At 42.6% G+C, this 26,271-nt stretch overlaps 1 protein-coding gene across 1 annotated transcript in view; it reads right to left on the bottom strand.

Moving 5' to 3' along the window:
• The window catches only part of LOC127452059 (ubiquitin carboxyl-terminal hydrolase 43-like), a 96,828-nt gene that overhangs the window by 29,973 nt on the left and 40,584 nt on the right, over positions 1-26,271 (bottom strand). The window contains exons 3-6 of the mRNA XM_051717223.1: positions 25,795-25,898; positions 13,054-13,146; positions 4,822-4,957; positions 4,083-4,227 (exon numbers count right to left, since the gene is read on the bottom strand). Coding sequence (XP_051573183.1) covers positions 4,083-4,227; positions 4,822-4,957; positions 13,054-13,146; positions 25,795-25,898 — 478 coding nt within the window. The remainder of the gene's footprint in view (positions 1-4,082; positions 4,228-4,821; positions 4,958-13,053; positions 13,147-25,794; positions 25,899-26,271) is intronic.

Here is a 26,271-nt window from a genome sequence, read left to right as displayed (position 1 = left end):
ACACACACACACACACACACACACACACACACACACACACACTAAATGGAAGTGAAGCTTTCAGATGTGGGTTTCTTTCTAATACATTACAGACAACTATAAATAAGCCATTTGTTGACTGATTTCTCCAAAAACCTTAAACACTGTCTGTCCCAACAGCCAAACAGCCCAACATAGCAACATTGGCTCAACCAATGTCATGTCGGGACTATTTGTGCATCCAACCAGTGGTGATGCTAGTTACGCAAAAATTATTTCCAGACACCCAGTTAAATTTATTGAGGTTGCAGGCACTGATCTTCTGATCTTCAAGGTTATGCCCCCCCCATCCCTCCAACACAAAACATAAACAAACAAACCATAAAAACATCTACTGAAAACCAATGCTGTATAGGTAACTTTATAGGTATAGGTACAAATTTAATGTGAGTCTAATAAGAGGCTATCCAGAATTCATTTAATGTGAGTTAAGAATCTTAATGTGAATTAATAATATGCTTTTTGTTTCAGTGTTTTGTTTATAACTAAGACCAGTTACTCTGAAACATATAAGAAATGTAGAGACTTAGAGAATAAAGTTACTATTTAAATTTATTTAAAAATATCGTGTAATCAATTATCAGTTATTTAAAAACAAGGTGGAATTAAAAAACAGAACCACCAAACTATCTGTATTGTGTCTGTAGATGTTGTTCTAAATAATCTGATATCGGTATCGGCACACACATTTTTTTATTATTGAATTTATTTCAAAGTTGTGTAATTATAAGTGATTTGAAACAAGGTAGTATAAAATAGAAGAATTTACAAATTATCTGTATTTTGTACGTAGATGTTGTTCTAAATAATCGGATATCGGTATCGGCACATACATTTTGTTATTATTTAATTTATTTCAAAGCTGTGTAATTATAAGTGATTTGAAACAAGGTAGTATAAAATAGAAGAACTTACAAACTATCTGTATTGTGTATGTAGATGATGTTCTAAACAATCGGATATCGGTATCGGCACACAAATTTAGTTATTTAAATTTTGTTAAAAGTTGTGTAATTATCAGTAATTTAAAACAAGGTAGTATAAAACAGAAGAACTTACAAACTATCTGTATCGTATCGGTAGATGTTGTTTTAAATAATCGGACATCGGCACACAAAATTAGTTATTAAAATTTCTTTCAAAGTTGTGTAAAATATCATTTGAAACAAAGTGGCATAAAAAAGCAGAACCACCAAACTATGTTTCACTATCTGTCACTCACTCGATGTTGTGTCGATGTAGTGACACTAGGGGTCACTCTTGGGAGCCCGAGACACCTCTGGTAAAAGGTCAATGAAAATTGGCGAGTGGTATTTGCATGCCATTCCCCCGGACATAAGGGTATAAAAGGAGCTGGTATGCAACCACTCATTCAGATTTTCTCTTCGGAGCCAAACGGTCATACTCACTGAGCTGAATTCCCACGAATGTTCATTCACCTCTGCTGGATCTGACGGCGCATTTCAGCGGCTTCTCCCTCCTCTGCACTGGTGCACTGCAGAGAGTGCCCCTGGGCGCTTCGGCAGATATAAGAGTATATTTCTCTAAAAGAGTATATTTCTCTAAAAGAGCGGCACACATGGAACGTCTTTTTAAAGATGCCTTTCCTTTGTGTGTTATTCCTGGTTGCGCTCGTTATCTCTCGCCTTCTGATGGTCACGATCTCTGTCTTTCGTGTCTGGGCACTGCTCACGCGGAGACAGCGTTCGTGGATGGGTCATGTACTCATTGCGAGGCCATGTCCATGGCAACGATGCGGTCGCGGCTTGCCTTTGTAAGAAAGTAAGCCTCCCCAGAGGCTCCCCGCCTCAGTCCTTTTACCCACGGATATGAGGCCAGCGCGGCTAGCACTGGGGGCGATTTGGGGACCCCAATGGGACCGCCTCTGCCGGGTATCCCCCCGCGGACCTCCCATTCCCCAGCACGCTCGTCTGCCCTGATCGGGCTTCCGGATGAGTCCGCCGGCTCGTCTCATGGCGAGTTCGACTTCTTAATCGGAGCCCGCGAAAGTGATGAGCTCTCGAGCGCAGCATCGGAGAGTGGGCTCGTCCAGTTGGACGCGGAAGCTTCAGCTGGGCTCCTCCCTTCGGGTGCGGTCGCCCGGTCACAGGCTGACGCGGATATGACAACATGCTTTCCTGGGCAGCCGCGAGCGTCAGGCTAGAGTGGAACCCTCCGCTCTTCCCTGAACCCTCGCGGCTCGATGATTGGTTCCTGGGCTCGCGGCGCCGCTCAAAGCCACGCCCCACCCCCGTTCCTTTCTTCCCGGAAGTGCATGAAGAGCTGACATGGACGTGGAGGCACTTTTTACTGATCTTTTCAGCTTCCCCGCCCTCACTACCCTTGATGGTGGGGTGGCCAAGGGCTATTCGGCAATCTCCCGGTAGATAAAGGCGCTCGCGGTGCACCTATGCCCGCAGAGCACTGCCACCTGGCGCGGGTGCCCAAAGCCCCCGTCCATAGCCTGTAGGCTTACGTCGTCTCTGACTCGCCAATTTTCATTGGCCTTTTATCAAAGACCAGAGGTGTCTCGGGCTCCCAAGAGTGACCCCTAGTGTCACTACATCGACACAACGTCTCGTTCCCTCCATCAGGGAACGGAGGTTACGCAAGTAACCATGACGGTATCGTATCAGTAGATTTTCTAAATAATAAGATATCAGTACCGGCACACAAATGTAATTATTATTTACATTTCTTTCAAAGTTGTTTACTTATCAATGATTTGAAACAAGGAAGTAAAAAAACAGAACCACCAAACTATCTGTATTGTAGCGGTATATGTTATTCTAAATAATCAGATATCAGTATCAATACACAAATTTAGTTATATTACTTAAATTTCTTCCGAAGTTGTGTAATTTATCAGTGATTCTAAGCAAGGTAGCATAAAAAAGCAGAACCCCCAAACTATCGGTATCATATTGGCAGATGTTTTTCTAAATAATCTGTATAGGCACACACATTTTTTATTGGTGCATCCCTAGTTAAAGGTTTGTTTAAAATTCTAAAATTAAAAACCAGAGGATTTCAATTCCATTTGTTTTAGTTGTTTCACTGGTAAAGTGTTTGCATTTGTACCAAATTCCTTGTATATCTTATTTTTGTTGAATAAAGTTTAGTCCAAACTAATCATCACTATGCATGCAACCATTCAAATTTCTTACATATTTAACAGAAAATAGGCATTTTTCAAGTACAATTCAAACATAATGAAGTAAGTCTCAATCATAGGTGTCATCCAATTGAGTGTATAATGAGGAAATATATGTACCTCTCTCCATTTATTAAAGACATTTTTAATCTAGCTACTGATCAAACCTCTTGCAATAATCCACTATCATTTGCATAAACACTGGCCAATGACTCATCATGATTTATCTGAAATCAACTAGTCTGTGATGATAAGAGAGACATGCTACATGATATGAACACATTACAGCAGGGAGCCTATATGTTTCATCACAGACACACAAAGGGCTCCTCAGTGATTAATCAAGGAGGGACGGTTTTATGGGTGAACATAATTACACCTGTGTTTCCCAGCATTAAATCTCAAGGTCTTCTCATATCCAATTTCAAAATGAAGAAAGTGGAATGCATTGGAATGACCTGTGCTGACTTAATGTACTGTAGGTATGCATGTGCAATCTTTGTTTCTCACTTGATGAGCCCTACTGAGCAATCTTTATGAGTGTGTTTGACGCAACCTCTCAGGAGAAACTCAGTAAGGTTCTTAATTAAACACCTCTGCTCTCCACATATATCAAATGCACAGGGTACTGCCACAGAAAATCACCTGAAGCCATTAGAAAACCCAACTAGACATTGACTGAAGAAAATGCCCATGCAAAGTCACCATGTGTTGCTTTCTCAATGGAAGTCTACGGGATTTTTTTCACCCACATTTTTTCACAGTATACGGTCAGAAGCATAATTATTGTTATTTTGTTGTGGTTATATATAAAAATTTAAAACATTCCTTAATACATGCCTGTAGTGCTGAGACAAACACATTCTCAACAGTATTTGCCCACAGTTACCTGAGATTCGTGCAGATCCACCCCTGATGTAAAGGGGCGGAGCTTGGAAGGCATAAATGATGTCACTCTCTGCTATGCTGGTCAAGTCATCATCATCAAAGAAAGAACGCTGGAAGCCTGTTGTGTAGATCTCAGTCAATATCACCTAGTAGTACAGAGCATTAAGATTTAAAACTGATTAAAATGACATTATTGTGTCAGGATATTATCTGTAGATAAAGAAAAAAAACATCTTCCTTCAAAACTAAATTCACATGTTTGAAGCACATTGATTTGTCAAGCTATTTAAATAATCCACATTTATAAATACCCATAACATCTATTACAGTTAGGACATGAAATAAAAAGGGTTAAAAAATACATTACAAAATGACATTATCCATTAAAAGCTGATAATGCTCTCATGATGGATAGCTGTATGTATATATTAGTTGTATGTAAAAAAAAAAAAAAAAAGGAAAATTTTTGGACATGGTACCTTGGTAATACCATGTTTTTGGAACATATACCATGGTAATACCATGGTATTCTTTGAAGTCCCTTATGTAAATACCAATTGTACATGAACATGGTAATTATTCAGTACCATGGTGCAGTATATGTCAAAGTACCATTATATTACCCCCTGATATCATCACTGTACCATGGTACTTTTTATAAAGGGTGTCAGGGGAAAGAGTAGTCAGGTAATTTGCATGCATGAGGTCTGTCTGTGTGCAACTGTGTGCACATCTGTCACCTGATCTGGAGAGATCTTGCCCTCATCTGCCACCATCCTGCGCAAACATGCCAAAGATCCGAAGAGAGGCACAGTGAGCCCCACTCGCAGATACCGCTGCCCTTTATTACTAAACACCAGAGTCACACAGACGGGTCTGCCGAGATAGAAAACATCCTTTTATGATCATAAGGTAGTAACATCTCAAAATCTAGCAACATCTATCAAAATATCATCGATTGAGGGCAGGCTTGATATTTTGCAGCGCTCTCATATGTGTTTGATATTTGTTAGTGTAATTCAATGTGTCACTCTGACCACATAGTCATTTCTACCACATCTCAAATTCTGTATTGTGTTCAATAGAAGTGTGTGGTGGTTATGATTTGATGGAACTGACATGTTTTATGTTTTTGAAATGACGTACTCCTTTTTCCTGCTATGGCTTATTTCATAGGTGTCATTTATGGGTGGGATGGGTAGGACATGTCCCTACCACTTTTAGCCTTTGCCTGTTTTGTCCCCACCACTTTTTGAAATAGCTTTCGTCAGGTAAGTGTCTAATGTAAAAGAAACATCTCCAGTTCTTGAGCAGGAGTTTCCAGTTTGTTCGTGTGTGTTATCCAGCGCTGGAGTTTGTTGTTCCCTATCTGTCACTCACTCGACGTTGGTGTCGATGTAGTGACACTAGGGGTCACTCTTGGGAGCCCGAGACACCTCTGGTCTTTGATAAAAGGCCAATGAAAATTGGCGAGTGGTATTTGCATGCCACTCCCCCGAACATACGGGTATAAAAGGAGCTGGTATGCAACCACTCATTCAGATTTTCTCTTCGGAGCCGAACGGTCATGTTCATTGAGCTGAATACTACTGTTCATTCACCTGCTGGATCTGACGGTGCATTTCAGCGGCTTCTCCCTCCTCTGCACTGGTGCTCTGCAGAGAATGCCCCTGGGCACTTCGGCAGAAAAACTAGAGAGTATATTTTCTGAAAGAGCATTTTTCCCCTCTAAAAGAGTATATATTTCTCTAAAAGAGCGCACACACGGAACGTCTTTTTAAAGACGCGTCTTTTTAAAGATGCTTTTCCGATTGTGTGTTATTCCTGGTTGTGCTCGTTATCTCTCGCCTTCTAACGGTCACGATCACTGTCTTTCGTGTCTGGGCACTGCTCACGTGGAGACAGCGTTCGTGGATGGTCACATTCTCATTAGGAGAATGTGTCCATGGCAACGTTGCGGTCGCGGCTCGCCTTCGTAAGGAAGCGAGCCACCCCAGAGGCTCCCGCCTCGGTCCTTTTACCCACGGGTTTGAGGCCAGCGCGGCTAGCACTGGGGGCGATTTGGGGACCCCAATGGGACCGCCTCCGCCGGGTATCGCCCCGCGGACCTCCCATTCCCCAGCACGCTCGTCTGCCCCGATCGGGCTTCCGGGTGAGTCCGCCGGCTCGTCTCACGGCGAGTTCGACCTCTTATTCGGAGCCCGCGAAAGTGATGAGCTCTCGAGCGCAGCATCGGAGAGCGGGCTCGTCCAGTCGGAAGCCTCAGCTGGGCTCCTCCCTTCGGGGTCGATCGCCCAGTCACAGGCTGACGCGGAGATGACGACATGCTTTCCCGGACAGCCGCGAGCGTCGGTTAGAGTGGATTTCACCGCTCTTCCCTGAACCCTCGCGGCTCTGTGATTGGTTCCTGGGCTCGCGGCGCCGCTCAAAGCCACGCCCCGCCCCGTTCCTTTCTTCCCGGAAGTGCATGAAGAGCTGACAAGGTCGCGGGAGGCACCTTTTACTGCCCGGTCCCGATCTTTTCAGCTTCCCCGCTCTCACTACCCTCGATGGTGGGGCGGCCAAGGGTTATTCGGCAACCCCCCGGTGGATAAAGGTGCTCGCGGTGCACCTATGCCCGCAGAGCGCCGCCACCTGGCGCGGGTGCCCAAAGCCCCCGTCCAAGGCCTGTAGGTTTACGTCGTCTCTGACGGTCAAAGCCTACGGCGCTGCTGGACAAGCCGCCTCCGCCCTGCACGCCATGGCTCTCCTGCAAGTCCGCCAAGGCGCTAAAGGAACTGCACGAGGGTAGTTCCGCCCCGGGATTGATGCAGGAACTGCGCTCGGCGACCGACCTCGCTCTCCGAGCGACGGAGGTCACGGCGCGGTCTCTCGGGCGGACGATGGCCACACTAGTGGTCCAGGAGCGCCACCTTTGGCTCAACCTGGTCGAGATGGGTGAGGCCAACAGGACACGATTCCTTGCTGCCCAATCTCCCAGGCTGGCCTATTCGGCGACACCGTCGAGGACTTTGCCCAGCAGTTCTCGATGGTAGAGCAGTAGATGGATGCTAGCCGGCTTGTCCTGCCCCGGCGTGGCTCAAGATCCCGCACCCCATCTACTCATCGCCGAGGGCGTCCCCCTGCGGTGACTGCACTGGCTCCGCCGCAGCCCGCCCCTCCGGCCCGGCCCCGGCGTGGAGCCCACCGCAGGAAGCCGACGCCACCCGTCTCACAGCCGGCACCGAAGAACCCACGGAGGTCTTCGAAGCGCCCCTGAGACGGGCGACCCAGGGACAACGAAACCCGCTGCTCTGGAGCTGGTAAGCAGATCTTCTTTTTGTTACCTTTTGCATTTAATTGCGCTGCATGCCCAAGTGGCTGCAGTACTCAAGAGCTCCGCAAGAGTGGTTTCCTTGTTCCCTGGGTCACATATTCGGTGTGTACGGCTGGCATCACGACCACCGTCCACCACTCCATTTGGCAGGTTGGCGCTCCAGCGGCGGTCTCCCGCCCTGAGCGCCCAGCTGTGGCACAAATCCGCCCCCGATGTGACAGTCTCCACGGGTCATGAGGACAGGCCTCTTCCTCCCCCGTCCCAGGCTGTTCCGGGGGTGGTCACAAGGAGCCAGGTAAGTGCTTCGATGTCCTCGGACTCAGCACGGCCATGATGTGGTGTGGCACCTCAAGCTCCACCCCGCCGCGTGTCCCCACCCGCCGGTACATCCGATGACGTTGTCCCTTTGGTTCCCCTTGCGCGGAACTCGGACGCATGGCTTGCGCTTTCCAGTCCGTCACGAGGGCTGGTCCGGACCGTCTGACTCGGCTGCACGATTCACTTCGCTGGACATCCGCCCAGGTCCAGCGGTGTCCACTTCACCTTGGTGAAAGACGGAAACGCTGCTACCTTGCGCGGAGATCGCTACCCTCCTACGGAAGGACGCGATAGAACCTGTCCCTCCAGCCGAGATGAAGAAGGGGTTTTACAGCCCCTACTTCATTGTACCGAAAAAAGGCGGTGGGTTGCGGCCAATCTTGGACCTGCGAGTACTGAACCGGGCCTTACACAGACTCCCGTTCAAGATGCTGATGCAAAGACGCATTCTAGCGAGCGTCCGGCATCAAGATTGGTTCGCGGCGGTAGACCCGAAGGATGCGTACTTTCACGTCTCGATCCTTCCTCGACACAGACCCTTCCTGCGGTTTGCGTTCGAGGGTCAGGCGTATCAGTACAAGTCCTCCCTTTCGGCCTGTCCCTGTCTCCTCGCATCTTTACGAAGATCGCAGAGGCTGCCCTTGCCCCGTTAAGGGAGGTGGGCATTTGCATTCTTAACTATCTCGACGACTGGCTAATCCTAGCTCACTCTCGAGACGGGTTATGCGCACACAGGGACCTGGTGCTCTCACACCTCAGCCGACTAGGGCTTCGGGTCAGCTGGGAAAAGAGCAAGCTCCTCCCGGTTCAGAGCATCTCTTTTCTCGGTTTGGAGTTGGACTCAGTCTCCTTGACGGCGCACCTTACGAACGGGCGCGCCCAGTCGGTGCTGGCCTGTTTGAAGGCGTTCAAACAGAAAACAGTGGTTCCACTGAAACATTTTCAGAGGCTCCTGGGGCATATGGCATCCTCGGCGGTGGCCACCCCGCTCGGGTTGATGCATATGAGGCCGCTTCAGCACTGGCTCCAGACTCGAGTCCCGAGACAGGCATGGCGCCACGGGACACACCGCGTGGCCATTACGTCGGTCTGTCACCGTCTTTTCAGCCCTTGGACCGACCTCTCGTTTCCACGAGCAGGTGTTCCGCTAGAACTGGTCTCCAGGCGCGTCGTGGTCACGACAGACGCCTCCAAAATGGGCTGGGGCGCTGTTGGCAACGGGCACGCAGCCGCCGGCCTCTAGACGGGTCCGCGGCTGCATTGGCACATCAACTGCCTCGAGTTACTGGCAATTCTGCTCGCCCTGCGGAGGTTCCGGCCGTTGATCCAGGGCAAGCACGTGCTAGTTCGGACAGACAGCACGGCAGCGGTAGCATATGTCAACCGCCAAGGCGGTCTGCGCTCCCGCTGTATGTCATAACTCGCCCGCCGTCTCCTCCAATGGAGTTAGCAGCACCAAGTCGCTGCAAGCCACTCACATCCCGGGCAACCTCAACACTCCGGCGGACGCGCCGTAACAACAGGTTACCCTCAAGGGAGAGTGGAGACTCCACCTTCAGGTGGTCCAGCTGATTTGGAGTCGATTCAGTCAGGCACAGGTGCACCTGTTCGCCTCCCAAGACCGAGGCCTTCCTCGGCATAGATGCGCTGGCACACAGCTGGTCCCCTGGCATTCGCAAATATGCGTTTTCCCCAGTGAGCCTGCTCGCACAGATCCTGTGCAAGGTCAGGGAGGACGAGGAGAAGGTCGTCCTGGTAAGCACCCTACTGGCCCGCCCAGACATGGTGCTCGGACCTCACGCTCCTCGTGACAGCTCCCCCCGGGCAAATTCCCCTGAGGAAGGCCCTTCTTTCTCAGGGAAGGGGCACCATCCGGCACCCGCACCCAGACCTCTGGAGTCTCCATGTCTGGCCCCTGGACGGGACGCGGAAGACCTAAGCTGTCTCCCACCTGCGGTGGTAGACACGTTCACTCAGGCTAGGGCTCCCTCTACAAAGCGCCTGTATGCCTTTAAGTGGTGTCTGTTCGCTAAGTGGTGTTCTTCCCATCAGGAAGACCCCTAGAGGTGTGCAGTCAGATCAGTGCTTTCCTTCCTGCAAGAGAGGTTGGAAGGGAGGCTGTCCCCTTCCACCTTGAAGGTGTACGTTGCTGCCATAGCAGCACACCATGACGCAGTCGACGGTAAGTCCTTAGGGAAGCATGATCTGATCATCAGGTTCCTAAGAGGCGCCAGGAGGCTGAATCCCTCCAGGCCACGCCTTGTTCCCTCATCGGACCTCTGTAGTTTTTCAGGGTCTACAGAGAGCCCCCTTTGAGTTTTGCAGTCAGCCGGGCTTAAGGCACTCTCCTTGAAGACTGCCCTCCTGACTGCGCTCACTTCCATCAAGAGGGTAGGTGACCTGCAAGCGTTCTCTGTCAGCGAAACGTGCCTGGAGTTCGGTCCGGGCTATTCTCACGTGATCCCGAGACCCCCGACCGGGCTATGTGCCCAAGGTTCCCACCACTCCTTTTAGGGACCAGGTGGTGAACCTGCAAGCGCTGCCCCAGGAGGAGGCAGACCCAGCCCTGTCGTTGCTGTGTCCGGTGCGCGCTTTACGCATCTATTTGGATCGCACGCAGAGCTTTAGAATCTCTGAGCAGCTCTTTGTCTGCTTTGGTGCACAGCGGAAAGGAAGCGCTGTCTCCAAGCAGAGGATCGCCCACTGGCTCATTGACGCCATAACTATGGCATGTCTCGCCTAAAACATGCCGCCCCCAGTAGGGCTACGAGCCCACGGCTTCTTGGGCCCTGGCCAGAGGTGCCTCTCTAACAGACATTGTAGAGCAGCGGGCTGGGCAACACCCAACACCTTTGCAAGGTTCTACAACCTCCGGGTGGAACCGGTTTCGTCCCAGGTAGTGGCACGCAACACAAGCGGATAAGCCCGGGATAGCCGGCCGGGTGTATCGCTTGCACATAGCGCCTTCCACCTCCTTTTGAGCTGAAGACATGCGCTGTTAATTCCCAGTAGTGTTCACAAAAGTTGTTCCCTGGTTGACTTCCTCCGAGCCCTGTGGCAGTCGAGTTTTCAGAGAGACTCGCTGCCGGCCCAGTACTCGCGCTAACTAAGAGCCCGGTTCTGGGGTAGGTGCTCCGCATGTGGCGGTTCCCTGTAAGGCTAACCCCATGCGATCTATATCTTCCGCTAGTTCGTTTCCCTACTGGCAAACTGCGTCTTCCTTGGGCAGAGCCCCTCAGTCTCCATGTTGTAGTAACTCCTCCCCCATTGGGTAGGATCTACCTTGAAGGCTCTCCACATGGTTGGAAAGACCATGTGATGTATTCTTCCACTTAAATATCCCCCCCTCTCTTGGGGCGAGGTGTGGTCTCCGCGGTGTCCTCCCCTTGGGAGGGACACCCCCCGACTAGACCTGGCGGCCCAGTCAGATAATCCCCCTTCTTTTTTAGGGAGTGGAAAAAGAGAAGGGGAAAGAGGCCACGACTGCGTTAAGCCTGTCTCTATCTCTGGGTAGACGACTTGTCCCCAAAAAGGGCCGTTTGACACTCATAACTGTGTTGGGGGAGGTTACGTGTCGACCTGGTGCGCTGGCTATGAGGCACGCAGCAAGTCTGCCCACCACACACCGCCAGTTCACGTAACACAGTTCAGCCTTGTGGCGTTTTGTATAGGGACCCCTAGTGTCACTACATCGACACCAACGTCGAGTGAGTGACAGATAGGGAACGTCATGGTTACTGGTGTAACCTCCGTTCCCTGATGGAGGGAACGAGACGTTGGTCCCTCCTGCCACAACGCTGAACTACCCGCTGAAATGGCCGGACCTTATATCGGCTCCTCAGCGTAAAACCTGAATGAGTGGTTGCATACCAGCTCCTTTTATACCCGTATGTTCGGGGGAGTGGCATGCAAATACCACTCGGCAATTTTCATTGGCCTTTTATCAAAGACCAGAGGTGTCTCGGGCTCCCAAGAGTGACCCCTAGTGTCACTACATCGACACCAACGTCTCGTTCCCTCCATCAGGGAACGGAGGTTACACCAGTAACCATGACGTTTTTAATGTTATCATGAGTGCTCGTTGCAGTTGTTATAAGTGGTGTTAAATGACAGCAGGTGGCGATGTTCTCTCATGCATCCAGACACGCGCTCTACTCGTTAATAGGGAACTATACTTTGAAAAAATAAATGTGTTTCTAAATAAGACTTGGCAATGGTTTAAAAAGAAAACAACGTTTTTTTTAAAGGTTAATTTCACTAATTTAATTAATAGTAAATTTTTTCATTATTTATTTAATTTAATTTCTATCAAAACAGTCATGACAGTTTGCCTGAAAGAACACAACACGTTCGGATGTCTTACGCATGATTACACGTGGTCAGGAGCAGGTGTAAATTTTGTTCGTGCCAATTAACGTTTTGAAAATACAAAAACTTTCATGAATCCGAGAGATTAAGTCAGACCGGCTTTACGACCGTTTTACACAAAAATTCGTTCTGCTTGTGTTTCATGAATGAGGCCCAATGAACACAAATTAATCTTTGTTTAGATGATCATAGTTGTAAACATATAATAATTTGTATATCCATACTCTATTTAATGGATTTTTTTAAATAATTGATATGAACCATGGGAGGAGCACATCCAGGTGGGCATGGTTGAAGCATTAAGTTTCCTAAAGAGATTCCTAAGTTAACCTCTCCACGTCACCTGCTGCTTCAAAGTGACTACATCAAGTGCACCATCATGTATACTCCCATTAATTTAAGAAAGAGTTACACAACATGGCTGAGATATGATCTAAAGCGTGAAAAGTCCCTCTCCAGACATAAACTATTGAGAAAAGGGGTGGAGTCAGGGTGGATGCTGGAAAAATTGCTGGAAGGGGTGAGGCAAGTATTGGATGTATTATGTATTATGCAAGTATGTCATGTATTAGAAAGTGCCACAACTCAAACAGTTATACTGTACATGTAAGAGTGGACATTTGTTCTGCCTTAAACAACAGAAATAAAGCATAAAAACTTTATAGATACACTGAAGGGTGTTTACCTGTAGTTTGTGTGCACATCTGATAGGGACAGTTTGATCAGTGACATTATACTGTATTTGGAACAACGATTTTGTGTTTGTGAGAGTTTAAATGTTTTGTTTCCTTCAGTACTTCAGGATTTCCCATTTGTAATCCATCTAATATAGTGTGGGGTATGTGTGCCACAAAATTACTGTTTGAATGCCTTCTTGTTTCTGAGTTCAGAGGGGCAAAAAGGCAAATCAACAACCATAAAAACACAAAAAAGACCTGAACATACATATGCAGCGTTGAATTTTACTCACCTTGTCTGTCTTAAAGGAATAGGGAGAGATATACACAGAAAAGGATCAAATGTATTGCTCTGCTTAAGACAATGAGGACACGTCAGAGATGACCTGAAGAGAATAAATAACAGGAAAAAATGAAAAACTGGATAGTTAGAAAGACTGAAACAACAAGGGACCCACTTTATGTTAGGTGTCTTTAATCACTATGTACTTAAGCATTTGATACAATGTTCTTATTATGTACATATGTGTTGTTGCATTGTACTTCCATTTAAAGTACCTGCATTTAACTCCTAAACCTAACCCTAACCCTACCCCAAACCCTGACACTATCTCTAACTCAGTAGCAGCAAATGTGAATCTTGTGAGAACTTTGCAGACCAACATGGAGTTGCACAATAAATACACTGTTTTGTATATATTTTAATGATAGTACATAGTAGTTAAAGACACCTAATATAAAGTGGGACCAAAAGTAATATAATATAGATATATGCACTTAATCTATTAGTCATCGTATTGCTTGAATGAGCCTAAAAGAAAGTTCAGCGTAAGAGGAAGTGATGTCACAGGGAACAGGAAGCACAAAGTTTCACTGGAGAGGAATTATTCTAGCTACGGAAACTGATGCTCACAAAATCTCAATTTCAGTTCATTGCATCATACTTGCCAACCATTTACAGCATGCGTGATTTCAAGCCCAGTCTCTCATCACGGCACATGGGCTTGATCTCTGTTCCCTTTCTGTCTGTTAGTCTGTCTATCTTAAATAACCTTTAAACCTTTAAACAAAGGTTTTATGTTTTTAATACTATGTCTATAAAGTTATTACATTTTGTCTTCTCATAAGATCACCAAACTGCATAAATACGAATGCCTTTTTGATTGAAAACAATACTCTGCATCATCACATTGCTTTTTTTGCAAGGGCATCCTTTCCCTATTGGCCCCTGTCAGATCTGTGTGGTGGAGAGACAAATAGAGAGAGTTTCAGAGTGTTAAGAAAAGGCCTGTTTATCTGCCACCAGCTGTCAGAGTCTTATGTGGAGTCTTCTCTAAGCTTTACTGCTACAGCTCGCCCACGGATGACTTATCCCTCAAAAACACACATCAGCTGCCATTGCTGCTTCAAAACAAACAATGCTGCAGTACTGCAGTTACACAGAATACAGTTGAAGTCAGAAGTTTACATACACCTTAGCCAAATACATTTAAACTCAGTTTTTCACAATTCCTGACATTTAATCGTAGAAAACATTGCCTGTCTTAGGTCAGTTAGGATCACTACTTTATTTTAAGAATGTGAAATGTCAGAATAATAGTAGAGAGAATGATTTATTTCAGCTTTTATTTCTTTCATCACATTCCCAGAGGGTCAGAAGTTTTGTTAGTATTTGGTAGCATTGCCTTTAAATGGTTTAACTTGGGTCAAACATTTTGGGTAGCCTTCCACAAGCTTCTCACAAAAAGTTGCTGGAATTTTGGGCCATTCCTCCAGACAGAACTGGTGTAACTGAGTCAGGTTTGTAGGTCTCCTTGTCGCACATGCTTTTTCAGTTCTGACCACAAATTTCTATCAGATCGAGGTCAGGGCTTTGTGATTGCCACTCCAATACCTTGACTTTGTTTACCTTAAGCCATTTTTCCACAATTGTGGAGGTATGCTTGGAGTCATTGTCCATTTGAAGACCCATTTGTGCCTGAGCTTTAACTTCATGGCTGATGTCTTGAGATGTTGCTTCATATATCCACATAATTTTCCTTCCTACATGTGCACTTGCAAACTGTAGTCTGGCTTTTTATGGGGGTTTTGGAGCATTGGCTTCTTCCTTGCTGAGCAGGTTATGTTGATATAGGAATTGTTTTACTGTGGATATAGATACTTGTCTACCTGTTTCTTCCAGCTTCTTCACAAGGTCCTTTCCTGTTGTTCTGGGATTGATTTGCACTTTTCGCACCAAACTATGTTCATCTCTAGGAGACAGAATGCGTCTCCTTCCTGAGTGGTATGATGGCTGCGTGGTCCCATGGTGTTTATACTTAAGTACTATTGTTTGTACAGATGAACGTGGTACTTCCAGGCATTTGGAAATTGCTCCCAAGGATGAACCAGACTTGTGGAGGTCCACAATTTTTTTTTCTGAGGTCTTGGCTGATTTCTTTTGATTTTCCCATTATGTCAAGCAAAGAGGCACTGAGTTTGAAGGTAGGCCTTAAAATACATCGACAGGTACACAGGTACATTAGCCAATTAGCTTATCAGAAGGTTTGACATCATTTTCTGGACTTTTCCAAGCTGCTTAAAGGCACAGTTAACTTCTGTAATGTAATGTAAACTTCTGAACCACTGGAATTGGTATATAGTCAATTAAAAGTGAAACAATCTGTCTGTAAACAATTGTTAGAAAAATTACTTGTGTCATGTACAAAGTAGATGTCCTAAATGACTTGCCAAAACTATAGTGTGCTAATATGAAATCTGTGGAGTGGTTAAAAAAATGACTTCAACTGTGTATGAGAACCTAAGATTGTGTGTGGTTCAGAACAGACTGGCTTTTTTTCAGAAATAGTCCTGGTTAATATTATTTCAAATCTTATGATATCACCATCAAAAGTTTACAATGCATTAAACTGAATTTATTAGGGCAATGATAAACACTTCACTAGGAGACCAGCTAGACCATCTTAAACCAGCTTAGGCTGCTGCCATCGCACTTAGTACACCCCATCTTAAAAATAAAACTACTTTATTCTATATTGCACTTTACATTAGTGTGAGTATACAGTATATTTTTCCAAGAATCATAGAGAAGAAACCTCACCGTAAATGAGAGCACCACGAGCTTAATTACTTGATGGAGAATATGCAGAAAATAATTTTGTATACATATAAATCATTCATAACCAAAATATTGATATTTTTGCCATGTTAACTGACAAATATAAAAGTTATTAATTAATATGCCATTTTTTTTTAGAAATAATAAAATGTTGCAATTTTTTGACATTTTAAAATATACATTAACAACAATGATACATGATGCACAACCAATGTGATACATGTGAAGACGTCTTTCTTATCACTTTCTATGAAATTTCATCTAAATATAACATAATATACAATTTATATTAACATCTAATGTGAGAATTACTTTTAATTTGAATGAATTTGCTATTTCTCATAACTGCTCAATAAAATTTGGTGGTCAAAAGTTCTGAAACCAATGTATTATTTTTCAACTAAACATCATTAAAAAAAATGCACAGCTCAAGTATACAACATTCATACTTATTTAATATGCAAATTTAATAGCTAAAGCTATTCTGTTTACTTGCTTGAACTGCCAAATGCTGATGCGCGAGTATGCTGTAAGCTTGTTTGGCATCGGATGGCTGCAGAGTAAAATGTGGACAATTTCCTCTTTCAAGCCCTATTTAAACTAAAGTATACATGAGCTTTTGCTCTCACCACACCCCCTTTAGACAGCAGTACCTTTGATTTAGTTGATTTGTTATGTTTGCTGTTTTGTACAGAAATGTGTGTGTGTCTGTGTGTGACTGTATGTGTATGTGTATGTTTGTAAACAAGATGCAGTCCTAGTGAAAGACAAAAAAGTGTAACAATACAGACAAATGTGTAAAGCCACAATTGATGCCCGGGTCAAAATTGACCCGTAAACTCAAAAGATGTAACTTTTTTTTTAATGGTTATATCTCAAACAATTTTATGAAAAAAATCTGAAAAAATAAAATAAAAATAAAATGTATTATGTGTATTTTGATAGTCTTGATAAAGTCCAAAAGTTTGGTTCCCGTTCTAAAAACTACAGTATGTGGTATTTAAAAATTATTATCTACGTCTCCTGGTTCAAAAATAACCCAAACGCAATAGGAGGGTAAAGCCTACATTTTAAGTCATAAGACCAGGTTTATACATACTGCAGCTAAATATGGCTGTCACGTCTCTTCAGAGTTTCATAATTTACAACCGAATTCACTCCCAAAAAATCCCCAGCATTCTAAAAGGAGAGTGCTGTTTAAAACAAAACATAAACAAAACACACAGTCCCTTCATCCGAAATTGCATACTGTCAGAGTATATACTACATTTGATGAAGGACACACTCGGCCAGTTAAACAGTACGTTCTTTAGGCATGCATGTGAGTAGTATGAATAGGTTCTGGACTTACTTCATCTGGGGATGTGGGTATATTGACCCATGACCCCGAAGATATGACGTAATAACAACAACCGCAAAAATAATCTGCTCTGGTTTTTTTGAACAAGCAACATTTAAACAAAAGGAACTATGTTCTTGGTATATACTGTATATCACTTACAGTTGAAAAGAGCACCGCTGTTCTTTTAAATCCAGCGTTTTGAATGTGACATCTCCCCAGCTCCCGGAGGATTATGGGATAGTAAAGTGTCCATTTCATCTGCACTTCACAATCTCGCCGGAAATAGTAGGTCATCTGGGTATTTCTTGCTTATTATTTTATGAATACTGAGGATTCGGACATACTACTCCATTGGCATTCTATTTTTGGCGTACTACATAGTAGGGAAGTATGGATTTTCGGACGCAGCTTGTGTATCTGTTGACGACAGTCTGATAATACGTAAACAATCGCTAATATTACTTAGCTTATATAAAAATTTTTAGCTGATGCCAAAGTTTGACAATTGACCTCCGTGTTTCTTGTTTACAGTTGCGAGATGCTAAAATGAAGCTATGGTTTTAACTATTGATCATCGCAATTTCGTAACAGGCTGTTCAGACTGAAGAAGTTCTATAAAATAAGTTAAAATTAGAAACGTAATTTTTTTTAAGTATATATTTTATTTTATTTGACACAGCATCTAAAAACACGGTACTCCTGTGCGAGATGCTGCAAAAACATTGAGACGCAGCGCAGCGGTCAAAGACATCCATCTAGCACGTATTTACACTGAAAAATAGCACAGACAGATGCAAAAACGTGTTTGGTGTAAATACTTCTTGCGCTAAATAAAGCTAGACTTTGCAAATAAACATTCCACATCTACCTGACAATCTTGCACCTACCTAGCAGGGGGCATGCTCACCTTGACCACGTACACACCTGTATCAATGGTATCCAACTGCAATTGCAGTTGGATACCATACACTGCCGCTTGCTCTGTGTATTGTGAAATACAGTTTTATCAAGCATGCTTGATGCTATTTCTTAGTTCACCTCCGGATGGGATTTGCTGATGCCTGTTCATCTTTTGAATCACATGTATTGGAGTTTGGAGTTTTGTGTTGAAGTTAAGTATTTTACCAGCTCATGCATAAATTTAGGAAATGTATATAAATTCATGGAATTTGCATTTTGGATAATTAACTAGATTTGCAAATACACCAAATGCATACTTGGTATCAATTTACTGCAATGATAACGGGGGCCTGGGTAGCTCGGCGTGCAATGACGCTGACTACAACCCCTGAAGTCACGAGTTTGAATCCAGGGTGTGCTGAGTGACTCCAGCTAGGCCTCCTAAGCAACCAATTTGGCCCGGTTGCTAGGGAGGGTAAATTCACATGGATTACCCTCAGCAAGCCAAGTGATAAGATGTGCAGGCTGACTGTCTCAGAAGCGGATGAGATTTGTCGGAAGCAACTGAGATTTGTCCTCCGCCACCCGGATTGATGTGAGCAACTGCACCACCACGAAGACCTAGTGAGCATTGGGGAATTGGGCATGCCAAACTGAGTAGAAATTACTGCAATCATAAACATTTCAAACAATAGTATGCTACATTGTTGTTACATGACCCCGTTATGTTGGTCACATGTTGTCATATGAACAGACTACATGCATGTTTATTTTAACGAGTGGTGTGCAGTTATCATCCCGGAAATAATAAATACAGCTATTTTACTTTTTTTTTTTTTTTCAAAATAACCATATTTAATCTTAAGTACTGGCTATCCAACCAAATAATGAGTAAAGAAAGAGATGTAAATAAAAACAAAAAACAAAGTTGAATTTTACTTCTGGTTTAGTCACTCTGGAAAGGAAGGTAATTTTCCTGATCATGTGACATTTATGAAAGTATGAAACCTGACTAATAAGCAGGCTACTTGAGATATGAACTGACTGACAAGCAGACCACAAACATAATTTCCTTTATTGGTGTTCCCTTTAAATGTCTAACTAAATATATTGATCACGTTTGTACAGTTATCATTTGTTTAATTTTTGTATGTAATGACAGACATCGTACTGGCATAATACATATGGCAATCAATGTGCCATTTGTGAAAAACTTACAAATCCACGCCCCTAAAATAACTCTGAAAGACCTCTTTTTAATATCTCCAATATAAAGTATATGCGTATCCAGACAACAGAAAGAGCTAGTTAAATATTTGGAAGACACTGATCTGAATTACATTCATGACATGAGGATCTACATTAGAATAAAGGCCACTTGGGTGGGAGAAGTCATTTAAATTCCAAACAGGATCTGTGTTTCAGTCTGTTTTCCTATGCTGAACCTGAAGCATTTTCAATGCATTTTTTAGTGGTCGACTGATATGGGTTTTCCAACGGCTGATGATGATACTGATATCTAGAGAGAAGGAAGGCCAATGGCCGACATAGAAATGCCGAAATATACATAATACTATTGAAAAACAGCAAATCAGGTGTACACAAAATTTATAAAGTGAAACGAACACAGCCTACTTTCTACAATATTTACTCAGATTTGATAAAACTTCACTAAAAACCTTGAAAACAGAAATGGTTTACTATCAATTATGACAAATCTATTGGTAGATTGTAGAACTGAAGGAAGGGAAAGTTAACGCTTCCTTTACTCAGCCAAGCGCAAATGCTTATTGCCTGGTGATGATAATCGCAAAATGGCCAATGTGACGAGGAGGAGGGCGGGGCCGGGCCGTGAGTGTGCACGGCCGGCCCCAATCGGGCTAATCAGCCGAGGAGAGGGATAGGGCCGAGCCAGATGCGGCAGTTCCCGCCCTCCTCCTCGTCACAGCCAATATATCAGTCTATAACTACCATTTTTCCGCATGCGGTCAGAGCCCAAGGAAAATCTCAGGAGCCTCAGGATTAATGTGACTATGGTATGATCCCACCTCACCAGCATTAGAGCAGTGGTTTTTAAATTGGGAGAGGCGAGAGGTAAAATTAGGATAAATTCATCAAGTTAAAAATGGAAAATAAATAAATACAATAATGATGTATTGTAAAGTGAAAAAATAAAAAAAATATTAATAATAATAATAATAAAAGGCACACGATTTCAGCCTGGACTGTTGCGTTTCAACTGTTAAGTCATACAATTATCCTCCCTCTGTTTACGCGCTTTAGCAAGGAAGAAAATAAATACCAGAGTGACGGGATTAAAACAGAGTTGACCCACTCACCATTTGGCCGGTAGCTTTATAAGGAATTGCAGAATATACATGGTTTTATTCGTCTTGTAAGAATGACAGTCCGATGCACGTTGATGAAAGAGACGTTAGCGAGTCTACTAAAGAAAACATCTGTTGCGACTCACGTCTTCTAATGACTTTTACCTCAGTGGACAATTTACCTTAAAAACGTTATCTATGATGCATAAAGTCTCCCAAGAACTCCATGTAGAGACACATATGTGGAAAAAAAAATCTGAAAATACATGGAACAAAATCAAAACGTGTCTTGATGTGTCTTCGTGTTTTTGTGACAGGTGCAGTTTCACATAGACGGAGACGGGCTCAAAAGGAAAAAAGAAAAAGCTAAATAATTCCACTGTCATTAAGGACAAAAAGCGTATTTTTAATGAACATTTTAGAATAATGATAAAGTCATTCAAACTATGAAATGACACAAAAAATGACTAAAAAAGAGTGACTTTTAAACAAATCTTATATTTGAGGTTCTGAAAAGCACAAAACAGTTACTTCCTTTAGAAGCAGATGTCTAGCATACTGTCATTTTCAAAACTACTAATTACAGCTCTCAGGAGTAAGAGATTGAGACTGCGTCACATTTAATCAGTGTTTTTACAGTATATTTATGTTGATTCGTCCATGTAGATGTTTTTGGGCTTATTCTCTTAACACACCCAGATGTTTGTGCAAAACTTTTTGTCAGCAGTTGGATCGAGATAAACAGTCATTTCCGACACATTTCATAGATCCATCACAGAATGAACATAAAATGGACAAATTAGCCAGCTACAAGCAGATGGAAGATTGGAAAAAAGCGTATGGATGCCAAAAGAGAAGTGTAAAGAAATGTAATGTCTCAAACTTCAGTTAGAACATTGGTAACAGCTTAAAACAGACAGGATGAGTGCTGCTAAGACACAATTCAATGGAGAACAGCAATGGAGGCAATGGACAAAACTTTATCTGTTAAAACTGCTCAGAAATACTTCAGCCACTGAAGCAAGGAGAGGATGTATGTCGTGATGGTCTGTGAGGTCTGTAAGTTACAGAACACGTTTGTTTTCAAAGAGGCTTGTACAAAATTTTCATTTAAGCTCCTTATATTGGGAAAGCAATGCTTAATCTGCATTACATACAGTATATGTATTCACATGTAGATGCGGCAATTTTCAACAGTTAAGGTTTTGCTTCAGTATATGGGGCTACATGATTCACTATATACATCTAAAAACCAACTAATTAGGTTATTACCCCAAGAAATTCAGCCTGAGGCTGAAGTTGGTTTCAGGAGATATTGCCTGAAGGTATTTGTTGTAGAACTTTAAATGCACCAGTAAATTAAAAAATGTGCTTCTTTGATGCCGACTTCAAATGCAGGTCCCTTGTGGACAACTAAACCATCTGGCCTGACTGGAGTTGGTTGATGATGGTCAGCTTGGATCTTCTGTCAAAGAACAGCTTGGTGCAATCGGACATATGCCGCCTCTCAAATGTTGGCTCCATCACATTCAATTATCAATATTGGTAATCTACAGATAATTAGCCAGACTGTGGGAACAGAAGGGCCTGTATCCCAGGAGTTAACATTAACTGATTCATCACATCTCATAGTAGATGCTGAAGTGCAAAGTGTCAGATCTGGGAAGCTGGTCACAGGAACCAGTTCGCCTTCAACTGCTTGTCATTCTCTAAGTTTCACAAGTCTGGCTTGTGAACCAACAGTGTAAATGCTGTTAACACAGGCTCCACAACAAATATGCACTGCTTTTGCAGATGCTGTAAAACAGGCCTAATAAATCTCTATAATTAATATACAGTTTAAGTCAAACATTTACATACACTTAGGTTGAAGTCATTAAAACAAATTTTTTAACCACTCCACAGATTTCATATTAGCAAACTATAGTTTTGGCAGTCTAATTTGTCCATGACACAAGTAATTTTTCCAACAACTGTTTACAGACAGATTGTTTCACTTTTAACTGACTATATCACAATTCCAGTGGGTCAGAAGTTTACATTCACTAAGTTAACTGTGCCTTTAAGCAGCTTGGACAATTCCAGAAAATGATATCAAGCCTTTAGGCAATTAGTCATCTAGCTTCTGATAAGCTAATTAGCTAATTGGAGTCAACTGTAGGTGTATCTGTGGATGTATTTTAAGGCCTACCTTCAAACTCAGTGCCTATTTGCTTGACATAATGGGAAAATCAAAAGAAATCAGCCAAGACCTCAGAAAAAAATAAAGGACCTCCACAAGTCTGGTTCATCATTGGGAGCAATTTCCAAATGCCTGAAAGTACCACGTTCATCTGTACAAACAATAGTACGCAAGTATAAACACCATGGGACCACACAGCCAACATACTGCTCAGGAAGGAGATGCATTCTGTCTCCTAGAGATTAATGTAATTTGGTGCGGAAAGTGCAAATCAATCCCAGAACAACAGCAAAGGACCTTGTGATGATGCTGGAAGAAACAGGTAGACAAGTATCTATATCCACAGTAAAACAATTCCTATATCAACATAACCTGCTCAGCAAGGAAGAAGCCAATGCTCCAAAACCACCATAAAAAAGCCAGACTGCAGTTTGCAAGTGCACATGGGGACAAATATCTTACTTTCTGGAGGAATTTCCTCTGGTCTGATGAAACAAAATTTGAACTGTTTGGCCATAATGACCATTGTTATGTTTGGAGGAAAAAGGGTGAGGCTTGCAAGCCAAAGAACACCATCCCAACCCTGAAGCATGGGGGTGGCAGCATCATGTTGTGGGAGTGCTTTGCTGGAGGAGGGACTGGTGCACTTCACAAAATAGATGGCATCATGAGGAAGGAAAATTATGTGGATATATTGAAGCAACATCTCAAGACATCAGCCAGGAAGTTAAAGCTCAGTCACAAATGGGTCTTCCAAATGGACAATGACCCCAAGCATACCTCCAAAGTTGTGGCAAAAATGGCTTAAGGACAACAAAGTCAAAGTACTGGAGTGGCCAACACAAAGCCCTGACCTCAATCTGATTTGTGGTCAGAACTGAAAAAGCATGTGCGAGCAAGGAGGCCTACAAACCTGACTCAGTTACACCAGTTCTATCTGGAGGAATGGGCCAAAATTCCAGCATCATATTGTAAGAAGCTTGTGGAAGGCTACCCAAAACATTTGACCCAAGTTAAACAATGTAAAGGCAATGCTACCAAATACTAACAAAGTGTATGTAAACTTCTGACCCACTGGGAATGTGATGAGAGAAATAAAAGCTGAAATAAATCATTCTCTCTACTATTATTCTGACATTTCACATCCTTAAAATAGTGATCCTAACTGACCTAAGACAGGCAATGTTTTCTACAATTAAATGTCAGGAATTGTGAAAAACTGAGTTTAAATGTATTTGGCTAAGGTGTATGTAAACTTCTGACTTCAACTGTACAGACCCATTAATACTGAATACTAAAATAGAATGTTTTAATATAGTTGCTAATATATATAGTATATTCCAGGACTGGAAAAGTCATGTAAATGAATAGTCTTAAAAGTCATTGAAATTTCTAACCGAATATACGTTTTTCTATTTGTGTTTACTCTAAAATATTTAATCACCAAGATATTGCTTTTGTGTGGAGTAAAATTTATTGCAAGTCATAGTGATGTCTGATTTGTGAGCAAATATTTATTTTGAGTCGGTTCTATTCAATGAATTGGTTGAAACACAAATTGATCAAAATTATTATTTATCATTAGCAAATCGGTCTGAATCAAAGTGATTTTTAAAATTAGAATTTTAAATAATCACAAATGACTTGGAAAGTCATGGAAACTCATTGATCAAAAGGGGTGGGAACCCTGAAAATAAAAAGGGTAAGTGCTAACAATGCTAATGTCCAGTCACAAGGTCACGCCTCCACTGTATTTAACCTTGTGCGACCCCGCAAACACATGCGTGGACATGGTATTTTAGCTTCACTATATGCAACGCATAATTAAAATTCATTTAAACTGACTGGTCTCAGTTTAGGAAACTCTGTGCTGTCAGCAAAGGGTTAAACTTTTGATGTATGGAGTCATGTGTCAAAACATCATGGCGCTGACCACAGCAGAGTCTTTGGGAGAAACGGTAAAAAAACTACATCTGGTAAAAAAACCTAATTAAGTTTTTACTTTGAAACCTGTTTGAGTCAAAAGATTAGAGTCTCTAGTTTCATCCGATAAGCCATTTTTTTTTTACATTTGATAGATTTATTGTATAACGCCACGTTGCTAAACACAATGTACTCTAATGTGTACTTAAGTGAATCTTTTCCTTAGAAATCCTATATTTACTGTGCATTATCACATTGAGAATCAATGGGTTCATCCAAAAGCTGAAATATTTTGCTTTCAGAGGCTTTATATGGAGTTAGGTGCACAGAAAATAAGGTGCATTTCGAACTGTTCTGAGACCAGTGCAGACAGACAGCACACTGGAAGTCATTCACTACATAGGGAGCAAGGGAGCATCCTAAGTGCATTCAATCAAAACTTCCAAACAAAAGTTCAGTTTCAGACTGCAGATGATGTTTGGACCACTCAACATGTTTGACAGACATGGGGCAATGATAATCAGTGCATAGATTCAGAATTTATAATGTATAATTTTATTTTAATATGGTTGGCAGTGATTGGATGATGCTGACCATTACTTTGAATCATAATTAATTATTAAACTTTCTGATGTAATGTCTATAACGTCTCAAAAACATGAATAACCAACACTCCTGGAAATATAATAAACAATCTGATTAAAATAATCAGACTTTCTATTGCTTGGTATTATTTAAAATGTCAAAGCTTACTCCTGCTGTCCACATACAGTATGTTGCCATCAATTTTTAGAAAACTATTTGCATTAGAAAGAAAAATTTTTTTTTGGGCATGTTTATTAGGTGCTACTAGTTACAGATCAAAAAGGGAAATGGAAAATGCACAAAGCAGTCACGCTCGGGTCTCAGAAGGTTAAAGATCTCTGCATTTGATTGGATTTAGTCCATTTAGTAAACAAACCACAAAAAATGCTTTGGGAGCAAAGTAATACTGAAACATTGACTGTCCAGCCATATGGTCAAGGCCTGTGTAACTTTTTTTGTCCTTCAAAGCAATCTTTGCTGTTTGACAGTTTTATATACCAGTATAGACTACTAGTAAGTACTTGGTAGGCAATTATATAAAAGTGCCTCTCTCTAATACACTTAAAAATGGTGCTTCGTAAGCAGTAGTAAATTAAGTCAGCACTTGAGTCATGTCACAATTATGTCACACTCATTTGTGTATTTGTGAACACTCACTTGTATTGCGCTTGGAAATGCTCTTGTACGAAGCTGTGGCGTACACCAGGCTGCATATTTGGTGGGGTCAGACCATCAAGCTTCTCTTCACCTCCTTCTTGAATCTAAAACAAAAGACCAATAAAAAATGCTGACATTTATATAGATGGATGAGGCCTTCCTTGCTGCATGTTTCCAGGAAGTGCTGCTTTACACAACAGGCGATATTGTATTCTTATTTTACTGCTTTAGCAGGGTAAATATAGCAATAAACTTTATTTTCATTTTTTAGCCTAATTAATGTCCATTTATATCATTACTCTATGTGTTATATTACCCTAGCAATAGCATAAATAATAATAATAATAAAATAAAATAAAAAAACAGTCACCACTGCTGCAGTGGGGTTTCAAATGCAGCTGCTAAAGGAGTGACAATAAATTTGGCATCTTTCTCTTTTCAGACTGCTGTAATCCCACACTAAAAACACTAATAAGT

This window comes from Myxocyprinus asiaticus, chromosome 14, assembly GCF_019703515.2.
Source record: "Myxocyprinus asiaticus isolate MX2 ecotype Aquarium Trade chromosome 14, UBuf_Myxa_2, whole genome shotgun sequence".
In the NCBI taxonomy this organism is placed as follows: domain Eukaryota; kingdom Metazoa; phylum Chordata; class Actinopteri; order Cypriniformes; family Catostomidae; genus Myxocyprinus; species Myxocyprinus asiaticus.
Note: the sequence above shows the minus strand (reverse complement) of the source record. Positions and strands in the feature narration are given on the sequence as shown.